The 15,032-nt window shown below is 33.1% G+C and overlaps 1 protein-coding gene across 1 annotated transcript in view; it reads left to right on the top strand.

The window, feature by feature from the left end:
- Positions 1-15,032, top strand: part of LOC128238966 (nucleolar pre-ribosomal-associated protein 1-like) — a 46,678-nt gene that overhangs the window by 8,373 nt on the left and 23,273 nt on the right. The window contains exons 2-17 of the mRNA XM_052955337.1: positions 1,605-1,744; positions 3,347-3,495; positions 4,306-4,541; positions 5,539-5,621; positions 6,676-6,822; positions 7,091-7,227; positions 8,183-8,378; positions 8,981-9,118; positions 9,647-9,802; positions 10,197-10,293; positions 11,296-11,403; positions 12,081-12,223; positions 12,867-12,968; positions 13,300-13,552; positions 13,842-13,911; positions 14,188-14,255. Coding sequence (XP_052811297.1) covers positions 1,605-1,744; positions 3,347-3,495; positions 4,306-4,541; positions 5,539-5,621; positions 6,676-6,822; positions 7,091-7,227; positions 8,183-8,378; positions 8,981-9,118; positions 9,647-9,802; positions 10,197-10,293; positions 11,296-11,403; positions 12,081-12,223; positions 12,867-12,968; positions 13,300-13,552; positions 13,842-13,911; positions 14,188-14,255 — 2,223 coding nt within the window. The remainder of the gene's footprint in view (positions 1-1,604; positions 1,745-3,346; positions 3,496-4,305; positions 4,542-5,538; positions 5,622-6,675; positions 6,823-7,090; positions 7,228-8,182; positions 8,379-8,980; positions 9,119-9,646; positions 9,803-10,196; positions 10,294-11,295; positions 11,404-12,080; positions 12,224-12,866; positions 12,969-13,299; positions 13,553-13,841; positions 13,912-14,187; positions 14,256-15,032) is intronic.

The raw sequence follows: 15,032 nt of genomic DNA, 5'->3' as shown, positions 1-15,032 counted from the left end.
ATGATCACTTAATTGTTAAGAATCTCTGTTAAAATGAATTTTGTTTGAATTTAAATGTCAATTATTTATGATAGCTACAGTAAATTTCTGTTATTGTTTTCTCTCTTTCCTTTATATTTTTATTTCCAGATCCACTTCCGAGAAAGTTACGTTTTGCATGAAGTTAGCTTTCTAGAAGAATGAAGGATTCTTGCCTTGTTTTCTTTATTCGCAAAATGTCACTAGTCATCTTTTAATTTCACTCACTTTTATTCACTAATAAATATGTATAATTATATGCTGTGGTGGGGTTGGGGGCAGTTTTACCCTCAGAGGAAACATGCAAACATCATCTTTATCCCTTTGAGTGGGTGAGGTAAGTGGGTCTTGCTTGTTTGGGGTACTGTAGACAAGATTTATGTATATATCAACAATACAACATTAGCTCATGTCACAGTCATGTGTGCATTTGAACCAACATTGTGGGTTAAATACTAAATGAAGTTGAATGTAAGGGCTTAGACCATAGTAATACGATGCAATAGTTCCTGATTTTTCATTATTTGTAGCTTTACAAAGTTTGAATTGATATGACAGGTTAATAAGCTTAACAGACACTTTGAATAAAATACCAACCAAACAATATAAAACAAACATATAATAAAAATAAGATCGCTAATAGCTGTAACATTATCCATCAGGGATACATCTTTTCAGCCAGGGGATTAAGTATGCCACCATCAGCTACCAGACTGGTTCCTGTCATGATTCATTAAAGATTACAGCAGTGTTTCTTTAACTTACTACCTTGTATTTGAGTATCATTCAGGTTGGGAAATATGCTGTCATGAAATGTTGATTGTTTTGGTTTAATTAATTGTTCAACAGATAAATTTCAACAATATTTTTCCATTGTTAGATATTGCAAATACTGACTGATTTTTTTCTGTTCAGAACTGTTTGTTCTCCGAGACAAAACACACATGTACAGAAAGGCCCATAACTCTGGGTTAATGCATGGCTGAGTTATACCCCTTCTTTGTTTGACTGGATAAGACAATAGCAGATGTGTGTTGGTGTTCCTTTCTACAGTGCTCTTGTTAACCAGTGATATATGTAGATAAATAACTTACTTTGCTAACTGTTTCTGACTGGGTCAAGTTAACTAAACTTGTCTAAATTTGTAGACAATATGTATCCACTGGAAATTCAGCTAAATTTAGATTTTTTAAAACCTAAAAAATCTTTTTTAAACTCACATGTATGAGTAATGGTTAAAAGTTGTTTGTATGTGCATGTACATGTACATACTAAAATAAAAGGTTGATGTCTGGCACAGTTGCATGGCACAGTTGCATAACCATTTATCCTGTATAAGTTAATATATTTTTACTTAACAATCTTTATCATTTTAGTTGCCTACATGAAACGGTGCGAACCACTCACTTAGTGGCCCAGTGACTGTTTATGACTACCCCTTCACCTGATTAGAATCAATAACAGGCGACCTCTGATTTACTGAAGGAAAAAAATATATTGGCTAATTTGAAGTATACTGCTTTCTCATTGGACAAAATGTTATGTTGACCACTAATTACAGTTTGATGTATATTTTACCTTTCCAGGTTTTGAGAAGTTTATTGAGGCTGCACAGCCAGGGAAAGACAATGATGGAGAAGATATTGTGGCAGGCTTCTGCAAGTCCTCCCCTGAATGTGAGGAAATCATGCAAGTCTTCCAAACAACAGGCAGAAAACCAAATGAGGTTGGTATTTTATTGGCAGGCTTTCAAGCAGGCCCTTCTTTTCCTACTTTTCCCTACTTTTTTGTTAGGCTCCTACTTTTCCCTACTTTTCCTTGAAAAAGCCCCACTATCCCTCCTTTTTTGTAAAAATAGTTTGAGAAATAATAGAAAAGGTTTATCTAAATGCATTGTTTGAAAATGCATTGTTTGAAATTAACTGAATCTTGAATATTTAAATAAGAAGCCATAACTAAATCTTGAATATTCAAATAAGAAGCCATAACTAAATCTTGAATATTCAAATAAGAAGCCATAACTAAATCTTGAATATTCAAATAAGAAGCCATGACTAAATCTTGAATATTCAAATAAGAAGCCATGACTAAATCTTGAATATTCAAATAAGAAGCCATGACTAAATCTTGAATATTCAAATAAGAAGCCATGACTAAATCTTGAATATTCAAATAAGAAGCCATGACTAAATCTTGAATATTCAAATAAGAAGCCATAACCAAATCTTGAATATTCAAATAAGAAGCCATGACTAAATCTTGATTGAAATAAGAAGCCATTTCTAGTATTTTTGTAGGAATAGTTTGATGCAGGAGGTCTCTAGTGCTGAAAGAGGGGTTCTAGGATGAGAATAAGTGGTGCATGTTGACAAGTGAGAGACACCCATTTCAGGTTCATCTCCTCATCCTGTGGCTGAATCCCTCTTGAGGCACTGGTTTCTATGCAAAGATAAATACATGTATATCGCAATTGATGAATAGGTTGAACAGGTTGAATAGTCATTTATTTCCATCTAAAAAGGTAAATAAAGAGCACTTCTATCCCTACTTTTTGCTCTGAATATCCCTATTTTATCCTACTTTTTTTCAAAAAAATCTTCCTACTTTTATCACTACTTTTTTGTTATTGGTCACTTGAAAGCCTGTATTGGGGTTGCACTTGATCACATTCTTTTGATATAATGCCACAACCAACTAATGTTTCATTTCACATATATAGTGCACACATATTTTTCAGAAATTGCTAAAAATGAAGAAGAAAAAAGCTATTACTTTTTCATCATAAAAATGGTAAATAATTAGTAGTTTACACATAGTTACCCATAGCCATATTTTGACATGTACTTAAATTTCAAGACACATTCTTGTGAAACGATGATCCTCTTATTATACATAATGGTTGTCAGCGATATTATTAGGAGAGTTCACACAGTTATAAAGATTAGGTATATTGTACTGGCCTTCAAATTCCATGTACGAGACATAAATGTAATTGTGGAAGAGAGAAAAAAGTGATAATTGTTCCAGACTTTTTTTATAATATATTAATTACATAGGAAAAAATGGCAGCACTGTCTTTTGCTCCTGTTATGGAACGAAATGAAAAAATTGCATTAAGTGCATCCTATACACAGTATAATACAGTATTTATTTTATTTGCTCCTTCATTTGCTCCTTCTTACTCCCCCCCCCCCCCCCCCCTATTTCCTTGAACTTAATCTGTCTAGCATTGATTCAGTTTGTTGCCACCTCAATTGTAAACTATGGATTTTTTATCCCAAATAATCATCTTTTTATCCCTATTAACTATTCATCTCTTTGATTACAGTTACAGCTTGTTTTCCTGGCCTTGGAGAAAATATTGCTGAGGATTGCCGATGATCTTGGAAAGTATTACAACACTGGGCAGACGATAGTCCGCAAGCTGTTAACTGCACATGCAAACATCCTACACAATGTTCTTAATAACAAAAACAAGTGAGTGTAGATCATGTAGAAAACTGAACTATTGAAGGTTATAGAATATCTTTAATATCCGTGAAACTCATTTTGTAAAAGATGTGTATCGGGGTTAAAGCAGTAGAGGGGGGTGGGGGGCGTAAAACCTTTTCGGAAAGTAAGGCTGATTTTCATTCGCTTTCCTTACAAAAAAAAATGCTTTCTCATAAAAATTGGAACCAAAATTAACAGTCCTAAAAAACCTTTTTAACAGGTCAACTTAAATGCGGACTTCATCTTAAAGGGGACATTACTATGGGAACTTTTTACGCATTTTTTTGCTGTATTCCCAAAGGCTAAAGGTCCTCACCCCAATCACAGAAGGTGAAAGAACACTACATAGAAGATACCAATGTTTCATAAGAAACTGCTACAAGCTTTATTGAAACTTTATATGTATTGTTGCATTTCTTTTCATGAACAGCTAGGATTTAGGCCTAAAAAAAAAATACATTTGGTTCGGGTTACCCGACCCTACCTACGGAATAGGCGCCGACCCTAACGTTTTTATAGTCAGTTTGAAAAAAAAAATGAAAAACTAAAAAAAAAAAAAAAAAAATTTTTTTGCTTTTTTTTTTGCTTTTCAATATGTAGTTTAAAACCTTAATTGCTTATATAGAAGATAACTTTAACACCATTCTCCAATGATGAAAATGACATTCTTATATAAAGCCTAATAAAAAAATAAAATAAAAAGCCTACCTACCCTACCTATTTGTGAAAAGGATGTAACCCTAACCAAACAATTTTTTTTTTTAGGCCTTAATGCAAACTAACCTTATTTTGCAGGTCAGGACCAATCAAAAGTGGACTTAAACTGCTCGTCTCCATGGTGATGCTAGGACCTCAGTCAGCCAAGCTCGTTTTAGACCATGTTGACTTTGGACATGCCACAATGGTGTCGCTATGGAAACGGCGTGACACGAAGGATGAGGAGGATGTGCGAACGTGTTTTTCTCTCCTTGTAATCGCGTATTTGTTGGCAGGTGACGGTGATGTTATAAGAAGGCTTATTCAGATTAAAGGTAAATTACTAATAAACTGTGTAAGAGTTGTTCATTCTAATTTAAATGAAGGCTTTTAATTATGTTAAATTGCTTTTTTTATCAGGAGGGTTAAAATTTGGTTTGAGAAAGTTATTGCAGATTTGGATTTTACAAAAGTTTATGTTGTACAACAAAGGATTTGGGGCCAAAATTTGATTTCTTGCTTATATTTAGTTTTTAGTGCGTCCCCTTCCCAAAGCAAAATATTTGATATTTTTCCCAATCTTCAGAATTTTTTTAAAAATTCCAATCAAAAGTAAAAAAACAACAAAAAAACTGTTCCACATTTTTGGGGATAATTGAATACAGAAATGGCTTATTTTCATCACATTGAGAGATCAGTATGAAATATAATCTGTCATGATTTATTGCAATAGATATTTACAGCACAAAGATTGATATTTCAGTCCTTTCAGGTCTTTTGAAAGGGAAAGAAACTAATATTTAATAATTACCTCACTTGCAGGAGACTGAAATGCTTGTTCTTTTAACTTAAAAATTTCCCAATTTGGGCATATTTCGTGACGCAAATTTTCCAAAAATGTCTAGTGTCTTTTTCCCAAAATTGGCGGAAAAAGCCCTGGTCCTATACACAGTATGATTTGGTAGTTTGATTCATTCTGTGTGCAACATTGATGCATTCTTTTTCAAATCTAGGTTTATAAGGGGTAAGAAAAAATCCATGAATGAAGTGGGATAAATTAGTTACAGGGTAACCCAATTTTGGATATACAGGGGGAAAGGAAACCATATCGGGTGAGAGCAAAGCATCGGGTCACCGACTTACCCTGTTATGTATATATCATGTCAAAAACCTGTTAACATTGGTCAAAACACCAACACTATCTGAGAAATAATTCATTTATCCATCAAAATGGAAAATAGACTCCAAATAGTAACCAAAACTGGAAAAATATGGGGTACTGGAGGCGTGATATATTCTTCTCTGTATTATTGCTCTTGCTTTGTCTTACAGGGCTTATGGAGAACATGTTTCAAGGAATACAGTTTGACAGAATATCATCCATTCAGCTACTACTCTCTTCAGTGTTGGAAAAGGTACGTACACCTGGATTGTGTAAGGATTGTGCTTTGATTGCGGGCATAGTTTGTGCATGGATTTTGTATGGAAAATGCATGGATTGGGTATGGATTATGCATGGATTATGCATGGATTGGGTATGGATTATGCATGGATTGGGTATGGATTGTGCATGGATTGGGGATGGATTGGGTATGGATTATGCATGGATTGGGTATGGATTGTGCATGGATTGCGTATGGATTGTGCATGGATTGGGTATGGATTATGCATGGATTGGGTATGGATTGTGCATGTATGGATTGTGCATGGATTGGGTATGGATTGTGCATGGATTGGGTATGGTTTGTGCATGGGTTGTGTATGGTCTGTGCATGGATAATGTATGGATTGTGCATGGATTGTGCATGGATAATGTATGGATTATGCATGGATTGTGTATGGATTGTGCATGGATTGTGTATGGATTATGCATGGATTGGGTATGGATTGTGCATGGATTGTGCATGGATTGTGTATGGATTATGCATGGATTGTGCATAAATTGTATATGGATAACAGATTGTGTATTTATATTTTGGTGTCACCTGCAAAGCATGGCAAACCCAATCTGTTGTTTTCCTCGGGGTCATTTTTGTTTCTGATCAGTAATATTTGATTTGCACATTGGTCATAGTCGGTAGAATGCACTGTTTGATTTTTGGATCAGTAAGTTTAAAGGTCAAGGTCATGATGACCTTTGTGCTTCTGTCGGACGACACAATTCTAAATGTAGTTTTAACATTTATGTTCTAAAATTCTACAAAAACTACATTACATCAGTACATCAATGTAGCCGAGCTAGGTAGATGTTTTGAGAGAAATCATTAAAAAGATGATCTGCTAGTTCGCAATATTTCTTTAAATATATTACAGATGTTTATTGCAGGTGGCTATAAATCCAGCTATCAGTAAAATAACCATGGTGTAGATGCTTGCAGTTTGAATGAATTGTACCATTTGTCAATATTTATGTTTTATATATTTTTTATATATACATGTATATGTAGTAATGGCAAATATTTACTGCAGGTAGTAATGAATCCAGCCATCAGTAAAACAGCAAAAGTGCAGGTGTTTACAGAGAAAACATTGAAGGAATTGTGCCACCTGTATTCCTGGCAAGGCCCGGCAAAGTGGAAACAGAGTTTAGGAGCAAAACAGTCAGACAGTCAGGAGGTAATTCATTTTATTTGTCAAAGTTTAAAAAGAAATTGAACACAGAATTTCTTAAGTAGCAAACCAGATGATTTAAATTGCAAATACAACCAGCACTGCTAGTTTTGCCGGAAATGATGTGATGCTTTTCGTACCTTTTGTTTTAAAACACACTACTTCATGTAAAATAAACATAAAGAAAAATTAATTCAATTGATATTACGGTAAGATTGATTTATTGAACAAGTTCAAACAAAATTCCCAATTAACTTTTTATCTACCATTTTAGCCCCAGACTGAAACTGTGATGAGGGATGAAGATGGAATGGTTGCCATGGAAACAGTGACCCAGTTTCTTACGGAACTTTGCTCCTCTTACAAAAATGGCATTATCTTCCATGACAAGACATATGGACTGTCAGGAAGGTGGAGAATTTGTTATATATAAATATTTGTCTCTCTTGTAACATATAAGAAAAAATGCGATTTTAAAAACATATAAGAAAATATATGATATTAAAAACTTTTCTTGGAAATAAACCTGAACACAAGTGTCAAGGCCGTTACCCCAAGTTTTAAAAAAGATGTATTGAAATTTGTAAAATGTTTTTTTCTTGTACTGTTGTGCCTCTTTTTTGTCGAGTTTAAACATATTTATTTTAGAGTTAGATTACCTTATACTAGGTCACTCTTGTTGGCATGATGTTGGTCGGGAGTATGGTCTTGTGCTATTGGGAAAACCGGAGAACCCGGAAAAAATACAACTTGTCCTGCTTGACCACCACCGCACTCACATGCTCCCGGACCACGAATCAAACCTGGGTCACCTTGGTGACAAGCAATTTCGCTAGCTACTGCGCTTGTCAGACAAAACTGGTGTTTGTTTGGCCTTGTTATTTGAGTTTAATCTAGTACTCCTCTGTCTGCTACTTGGCTTGTCCCTGTAGTTTTCATTGTTGTATTGGTAAAAGGTCAAGATATTGTCATTGCATGGTAATTTATGTCATGTCTCTTTGCACCATGCAAGTTCTACAGAAACCAAAATAACTCAATAAAAGTATCAAGCTAGCTTCTCCATGCTGCAATCAGTCTATTTTATGTACCGGTAGTTTTTGTTCCCAGCTTATGTATGTGAATTATTTATGTGCCTCATTTTACTGAAACCAGAACCATTTGATGACAGAAGTGTTATGCAGTCAATTCCTACACTGTAACCAGTCTATAATGTGAAGACTGGTTTCCATTTTACAGAAACCAGAATCATAAACTTTGCAGACAACAGTGTGGTCCAGTCTACTTCAACATTGTTACCCGTCTATAAAGTGAAGTTTGGTTACTGGCATCACTTTAAGAACTATTTATACTGGTTCTTATTTTACAGAAACCAAAACCATTTGATGACAGCAGTTTTGTCCAGTCTACTTCCACACTGTAACCAGTCTGTTGTGTGTAGTCTGGTAACCGACATTCTCACAGCTTGCCCTGACCAGCTTCATCGTTTCATGCAGAGTCTGGCTCCCACACTTTCCCCTAGAGAAGCCAGCAAGTGGGTCACCAGTCTAAATTTTCTTGTAAAGGTATAAACAGATTTCTTTTCATGTTGTTTGACTTTTGGTAATTTTGTTTCAAAGACACTTATGCCTTGATTTTGGTTTCAGCATGTTTAAATATTTCCCCTGTAAAGATTGAATTATTAAAAATACCAAAAGGTATCCTGTCATCAATTTGAATACTTCAAAGCCATTTTATAGAGATTTTTAAATGAAATAAAAATGATATTTCACTGCTTGAAACAGTAAAAATATTAGAAAATTTAGCCTGTTTTTTACTATTTCAATCAAGCATCAGCACCCACAGTACTGGGGCTCAATTTCAATGACATCATTTCCAAATGACGTTACATGCACATACAGTTTGGTGTGTTTTTCTTATAAAATGCAGTTAAATGTCTTTTAATACTATTAGCCATATACATTGTAATAAAAAGAAATTGTGTCAGTGTAAGATTGTTATACATTTTGCCTCTTGAGCACCAAAATTGAACCTCTGTGAAATATATTACGATCATACATTGAAACAAACAGTTTTCATCCATAGATTCATATTTTGTGTCTGAGCTGGATATTTTATGGAAATGTGCTGTTATTATCTATAAAATAAACCTTTCATGGCAATTTAGGTGTATCGAAGCCTTCAAGACAGTGTTCGAGTGTTAAAGATTAAAGACGTTAAAACGGCAGAACAGCTCGTGAACATCCTGCTTGTTTACACGTTCCCTCCACAACACGTTTTGACCACGGTGTTTCCTGGAATCAGGGTGAGAAAATACAGGATATCTTTCTCTTTTGTACTCAGGAACACAATTATGGACATACAACTGATTATACTGTAGACAGTTGAATTTTTGCCAGGTCATTATTTTATTTTGGCCTATTTCCCAAGTTTTAAAATCAATATAGCCATAAGAACATAATAAAGTATAGGTGTAAAAAAATACAAGCTTTAGGTTTTAAATTCACAACCTGATCAATAAGGCCAAAGTCACAAATACTAAATTCCTTCAAAATTTAATCATCAGTATTGTTATTAATCTTTACAGTCTCAAATGCCTATTTCATTTACTACAAATGTGAAGGCTTTATTATACCCCCACCACATACTGGTGTGGGCTATATAATGTAGGAATTACCTTGTTCGTCTGGCCATCTGCCATCCTGGAACATCGGTACAAAGCTATTTTTCTCCATTACTCCATATGTTTTCAAAGTATCGTCTTTGTTTTCATTTGCTACAAATGGGGAGGCTTCATTTATCTGTTAGTCTTATTTTTTATTCATATTTCCAGAACAAAAGCCTTGCCATTAACTACCAGGTGATGGTACTCGTGAGAGAAATGCTGGAAACCGCCACTATAGTATTGAAGGCTCTGCAGCAGACAACACTTTATTCACCAGAGGTCACCAGCCAGGCCCAGATATTGTACACTGCACAGGTTTTAAAGGTGTGATTTGTTACACTGTTCATTCGTCTGTTCTGAAGATCTTTAAACATTGGGATAGCTTGATGTTGTCACTGGTGTTGTTGTACAGTAAATTTGACCTTGGTTATTACAAAAATGTTGTGTCAAGATAATTATACTCATGAAAAATGTGTATAAAGGTCAATAACTCCAATGGAATACTTAAACTGTCTCTAACAAACTGCCTCTGACATTGACCAGGTGAAGCTTAGCTCACATTCGCATCATGTTAATTTTATGGCAACTCAGCTGAACAGTCATATGCCACAATGAAAGTTATATAATATTACTGCATGGTTTCATGAACTATTATATCAAAACCATACAAGATGTAACATTGTGAGTGTTGAACCTTAAACGAGTGTTTGTTTTAAAGACTCTACCGGATGTGATGTCAGTGTTTGGATGCTGGGATAAAATGACGTCGGCAACATCAACTGAAAGCAAGGCGACTGAACTCCAGAAACTTTATGGTAAGCTATTATGCTTGTTTATTTTATTTTAGATTATCATTTGTGTCATAAAAGAGTTTATTCAGACGAATAGTGGTGTGCATGTTTTGACTTTTATAAAGGCCAAGTCTCGTGATTTTGGCCTCCAGACATTCATGTTACAAATGCAATAATCATAAAATTAATTGTTATTAAAAAAATGCCTATAATAATGATTTTTTTACGTGTTTTTATTTCTTCCCAAGTTCTTTTTCTTTAAAGTGACACTTTTTTGTAAAACCAATACATACTCATGTATAAGAAACATAATTTTTAGTGATAAACCTTTAACTACTTTATTAATAATGCATTTATGGGAAATATTAATTACTGATAACAAGATTGTAATGGTGTATTTAATAGCTGCATACGCAAAAATATTAAATGATTGGTGAGTGCTTAAAGATTTACTGTGATTAACTATCATCTCATAAGGTTGAAATACCTGTTTTTTGCACCTTTTTATTCAAATAAATTGCTATACTTCATAAGAACCATTGTTTTTGATATTTATTCATCCTTTTTGGTAAATTAAAACAATTGAATTAATTGTGGTAAATTTTATTTGGGAGTAAGAGTGCATCTTGAAGAGGATTGTCATTGGCACACTATGGCTTTTTCCCGCCTTAATTTTACCGTCTTTATAGTGTCTGTTTCAAACTACCTGATTGTTTTTAAATACTAAAATGCATCAACAAAATTTGTTTGTGATCTATAATGATTCCATGTTGGAATACAAACTAAAATTATGAGCTACATGTATTTGGATATTTTACTATGCATTTCATTTCTTAAATGTACTATTATTATGACATCATATGTGTGAGGTCAAGTGCAAAATTCAAAATGCTCAATGCAAGGTCTACCAAATATAAAAAGTAAGCAACCAACCAAATCCCATTAAGTTGATTCTATGTTAATTTTTAATGGGACTACTTTTCAGAGAACTAACTTACAAGCAACTACCGGTATATTATGTTTTAGAACTGTCGAGTGTAGATGTGGCTGGATTTCGTCAGGAGGTTGTGCAGACATTATGTCTCTACCAAGAGGTCAGTCCCAACATGCTTGTGGAACATCCTGTTATTCTTGGTAAGTGATTTGTATGGGGAAAACTCCCATGATTTTATTATAAAATAGAGAGTTTTTATGGATACTTTTTAATGCAAAATTAAAACTGGAGAAATATCATTATGTGATTGCAAGCTTCTTTGATTTTAATCTTTCAACATGAAGACGCAAATAAAATAGCAGATTATATAGCTGTGACATAAGCTGAACAGCAGCATCACATAGCTGTGATATGACATTATAACAGAAGTAAAAACAACATTTTGCAACATTTGTTATTTTATGCTGTGAGCAACATTTGCGACATTCGTTATTTCATGATATTAACAACATTCGTGACATTCACGATATTCAAAGCATTAACAATGTCATGAGGTTTACAAGATTTATAACATTTTATTGTTGTGAATGTCTAGGATGTTGTGAATGTTGAAACTGTTGCAAACTGTCGTGATTGTAGAGAAGGTTTCAAATTTTATGACTGTTGTGAATCATATTGTCACAAATTTCGTGAATGTTGCAAATGTTGTTAACGTTTTGATTGTTGCCAATTTCGTGAATGTTGCAAATGTTGTTAATGTTTTGATTGGTGCAAATGTCGTGAATGTTGCAAAAATTGTTTTAGTAATTATTGGATAACTCTTTGTATTGTTCATTTCTTGTTAGTCTCAAACGTACCATTTCCGAAAATCTTGTAGGTAAGCTGTTAGAAGGTGTAATGTCAGAACCAGCTAGAACCAAGTCAGTGGATGGGGAAAATTCAGCTGAACATTTGACTCAAGTGCACCTGCTGAAACTGTTGTCTGCTACTGATGCCAGGAGGTTACCATGGGCAAAGAAGGTTAGAGAGTATTTTCAGAATTGTCTTCTTGGAATATTTTCAAGATTAAGGGAAACATTTTGATTTCCATTCAAGTCACTCAAAGTGCAAAGATGATAGATACAGATGTTAAGTAATAGGCACCTGTTTTTTTTAATATCTTAGTCATAAGCTTAAATGTGTGTTTGTTTTTTTAATTATTGTGGTTAATTAATTTTGTGTGATTAAAATCTTAGCCAGTATAAATGAATACATTTTACAAACACTTTTTAGTGAGCTTTGATAAAAAAGCATTGATAACTATAGATATTGATTTTCTCATAAATTATGAGAAAATCAATATCTATAGTTATCAATGCTTTTTTATGATAATTGATTAATAAAATATATTCTAAAAAACCTATGACACATAAGGTTTTTTAGAAATGAAATGAAAATCAAATTTAGATACCGTTTCTTGGAATTGTAACAATGTTACACTAATTAATTATGGCTAGATTAATGAAGAGCTTGTCTTAAAATGAACAAGATAGGTATGTTATTATTAAATAAACATGCGTATTTAAAAAGTTTCAATCAAGCATTTATCGGTTTTCCGAAAAAGATGTTTGTCAAATTCCCAACACTACAATACTAGTTAATTTCTTTTTAATCTTCCATACAGAATGTTGCTGGACACACTCTGCTGTACCAGTTACTGGAAATAAGTACATCTCTGATTGATACGTCTGATCTATCGGAATCGGTGCTTGAACTTGTTTGCAAGGTATGTGAAAAATAAAAAAAATATAGTTTTCTCAACGCATGTATTAAGAGACAAGAAATACTTATATATATATATATATATATATATATATATATATATATATATATATATATATATATATATATCGTAAATCAAATATAAATATTTAGACATTCTGTGAATAGGTTTCAAGAAATTATTTATAAATATGACATATTCACCTTTCTATCTTTTTTGTCACATTTATATATTTTTAAAATTCTTTGCAGTAAATTATTGTATTTGAATATCTCTAGATTATTTTAAGCCCAATTATATTTTCAATTTAACCCAATTACTGTTTTTTTCACAGTTATTAGAAACCACGGGTCAATTTGATGGTCATCACGATGAATTATTGCTATGGTTACGCACCATCAGACAGTTTGGTCAGGGGGTACAAGAGTCGGTATCCAAGTGTGGTCAAGGGGTACTAGAGTTTGTATCCAGGGTGATGATGACCTATATCCACAACCCATACCCTTATATGGATACAGTGTGTGACATTCAGAGTAGTGTTGCCATGGAAACAGAATCAGCCAATGGGCAGTCAGTTGATATCGAAGGTAATTTATTGTGTTCCCTGCAATGGTATAGAATTAACAGAATAGAATTAATTGGTAAGATGTCGTTGTCATTCTCATCGGCATCATACTTACGTTTCTTAAAATAATACACAAATTTGTTTGATCTTGTTCAAGATAAGAGTAGTTAAAAAACAAATAAGTTCATACATAATGGTACATGTAATGATGTCATTCTTTTGTTTCATTGTTTTTTTAACAATGCACACAAAATGTCATATTTCATTTTAGAAACCAAATTTATTTTGTTTTTCTTTTATGAATTTCACAGATATAGAGAAAATGGATGGCATCCCCTTGGAGTCTGATGATTTCGAAGATTCTCCTGAACCTACCAAAAGGTAAGATGTCTTTCAATTAAGAATACATTCTGCTTGTAAAAGAATTCAGTTGCATTGTGAATTTCTCTTGATAAAGGGCAACCTTCCGAAAATCCAAGTTTCAGAATAAGGGTTTCAGTTTGATTCATGCTCCCTTTTGTTACAGAAAGCATTTTTGTGAATGTTATGTTGGTATGATTTCATATGAGTATGAATACTTACATAGCATAACATGGAAGAAAAAAACTTCATAGATTTTAAGATAAATGCTTTATTTATTTCTGCTTTTTCTGACAGATTCAATTTTTGTCCTATGCTATTGGTTGCCATGGAAACTGCCCAAAAGGAAGAAAACCTGGACAATGGTTGGTACATGTCAATGTCATGTAACTTTAATGTAATACAGTCTTTGACTCAAAGTTATAATTGTATACATGAAGTTGTTTGAAATTATCCCATCATTGCCAAAAGGAAACTCTTAAAACAAGTGATCAATTACTTTTGTAGTAATTATCAAAGGCAAAGAAATATTACTATTTTGGAAGGAAGAAATTAATAATATAAATTCTATTCTCTTATTGTCTGAAAGTCATCAAAGCTGATAGAATTAAGCACAATTTTTTAAAAGGCTTTGGAGGAAGGTAAATTTAATTTAATTGTCTCGAAAACATATTTTTGCAATGACATATTTTGTTCTGCAAGTGCATTACAGTATGACATGACAGTGTATCATAAGAATATGATAAATCATGACATAAAATAATTCAGTATAATGAAAAAGTTAGGAGGTTTTCAAAGCAAACTATATGTGAATACATCTTTTCGTACTTGCGTCTAAAAATACTTTAATATTTCGCCAACTTAGACCTGCTAAAAAAATCCCCCTGAATACAACCAAAATCCCCCTGAATTTTCAGCCTTTTGAACAAATCCCCCTGAATGGTCTCCAGAAAATATGGCATGTATATTTAACAAACATCAAACAACACAAATTGTTTGTATGTATATGAGACAACAGAGAAACAATAAAAATAACAGAAATTAAGTTATTATACGATCATTACATTTTAGTGTTCAAAGTTAATATGATGATTTAATAAACTTTTTAAGGTGATGACGTCTAAAAGTGTAATAAATTGTAT

This window comes from Mya arenaria, chromosome 6, assembly GCF_026914265.1.
Source record: "Mya arenaria isolate MELC-2E11 chromosome 6, ASM2691426v1".
NCBI classification, from domain to species: Eukaryota; Metazoa; Mollusca; class Bivalvia; order Myida; family Myidae; genus Mya; species Mya arenaria.
Note: the sequence above shows the minus strand (reverse complement) of the source record. Positions and strands in the feature narration are given on the sequence as shown.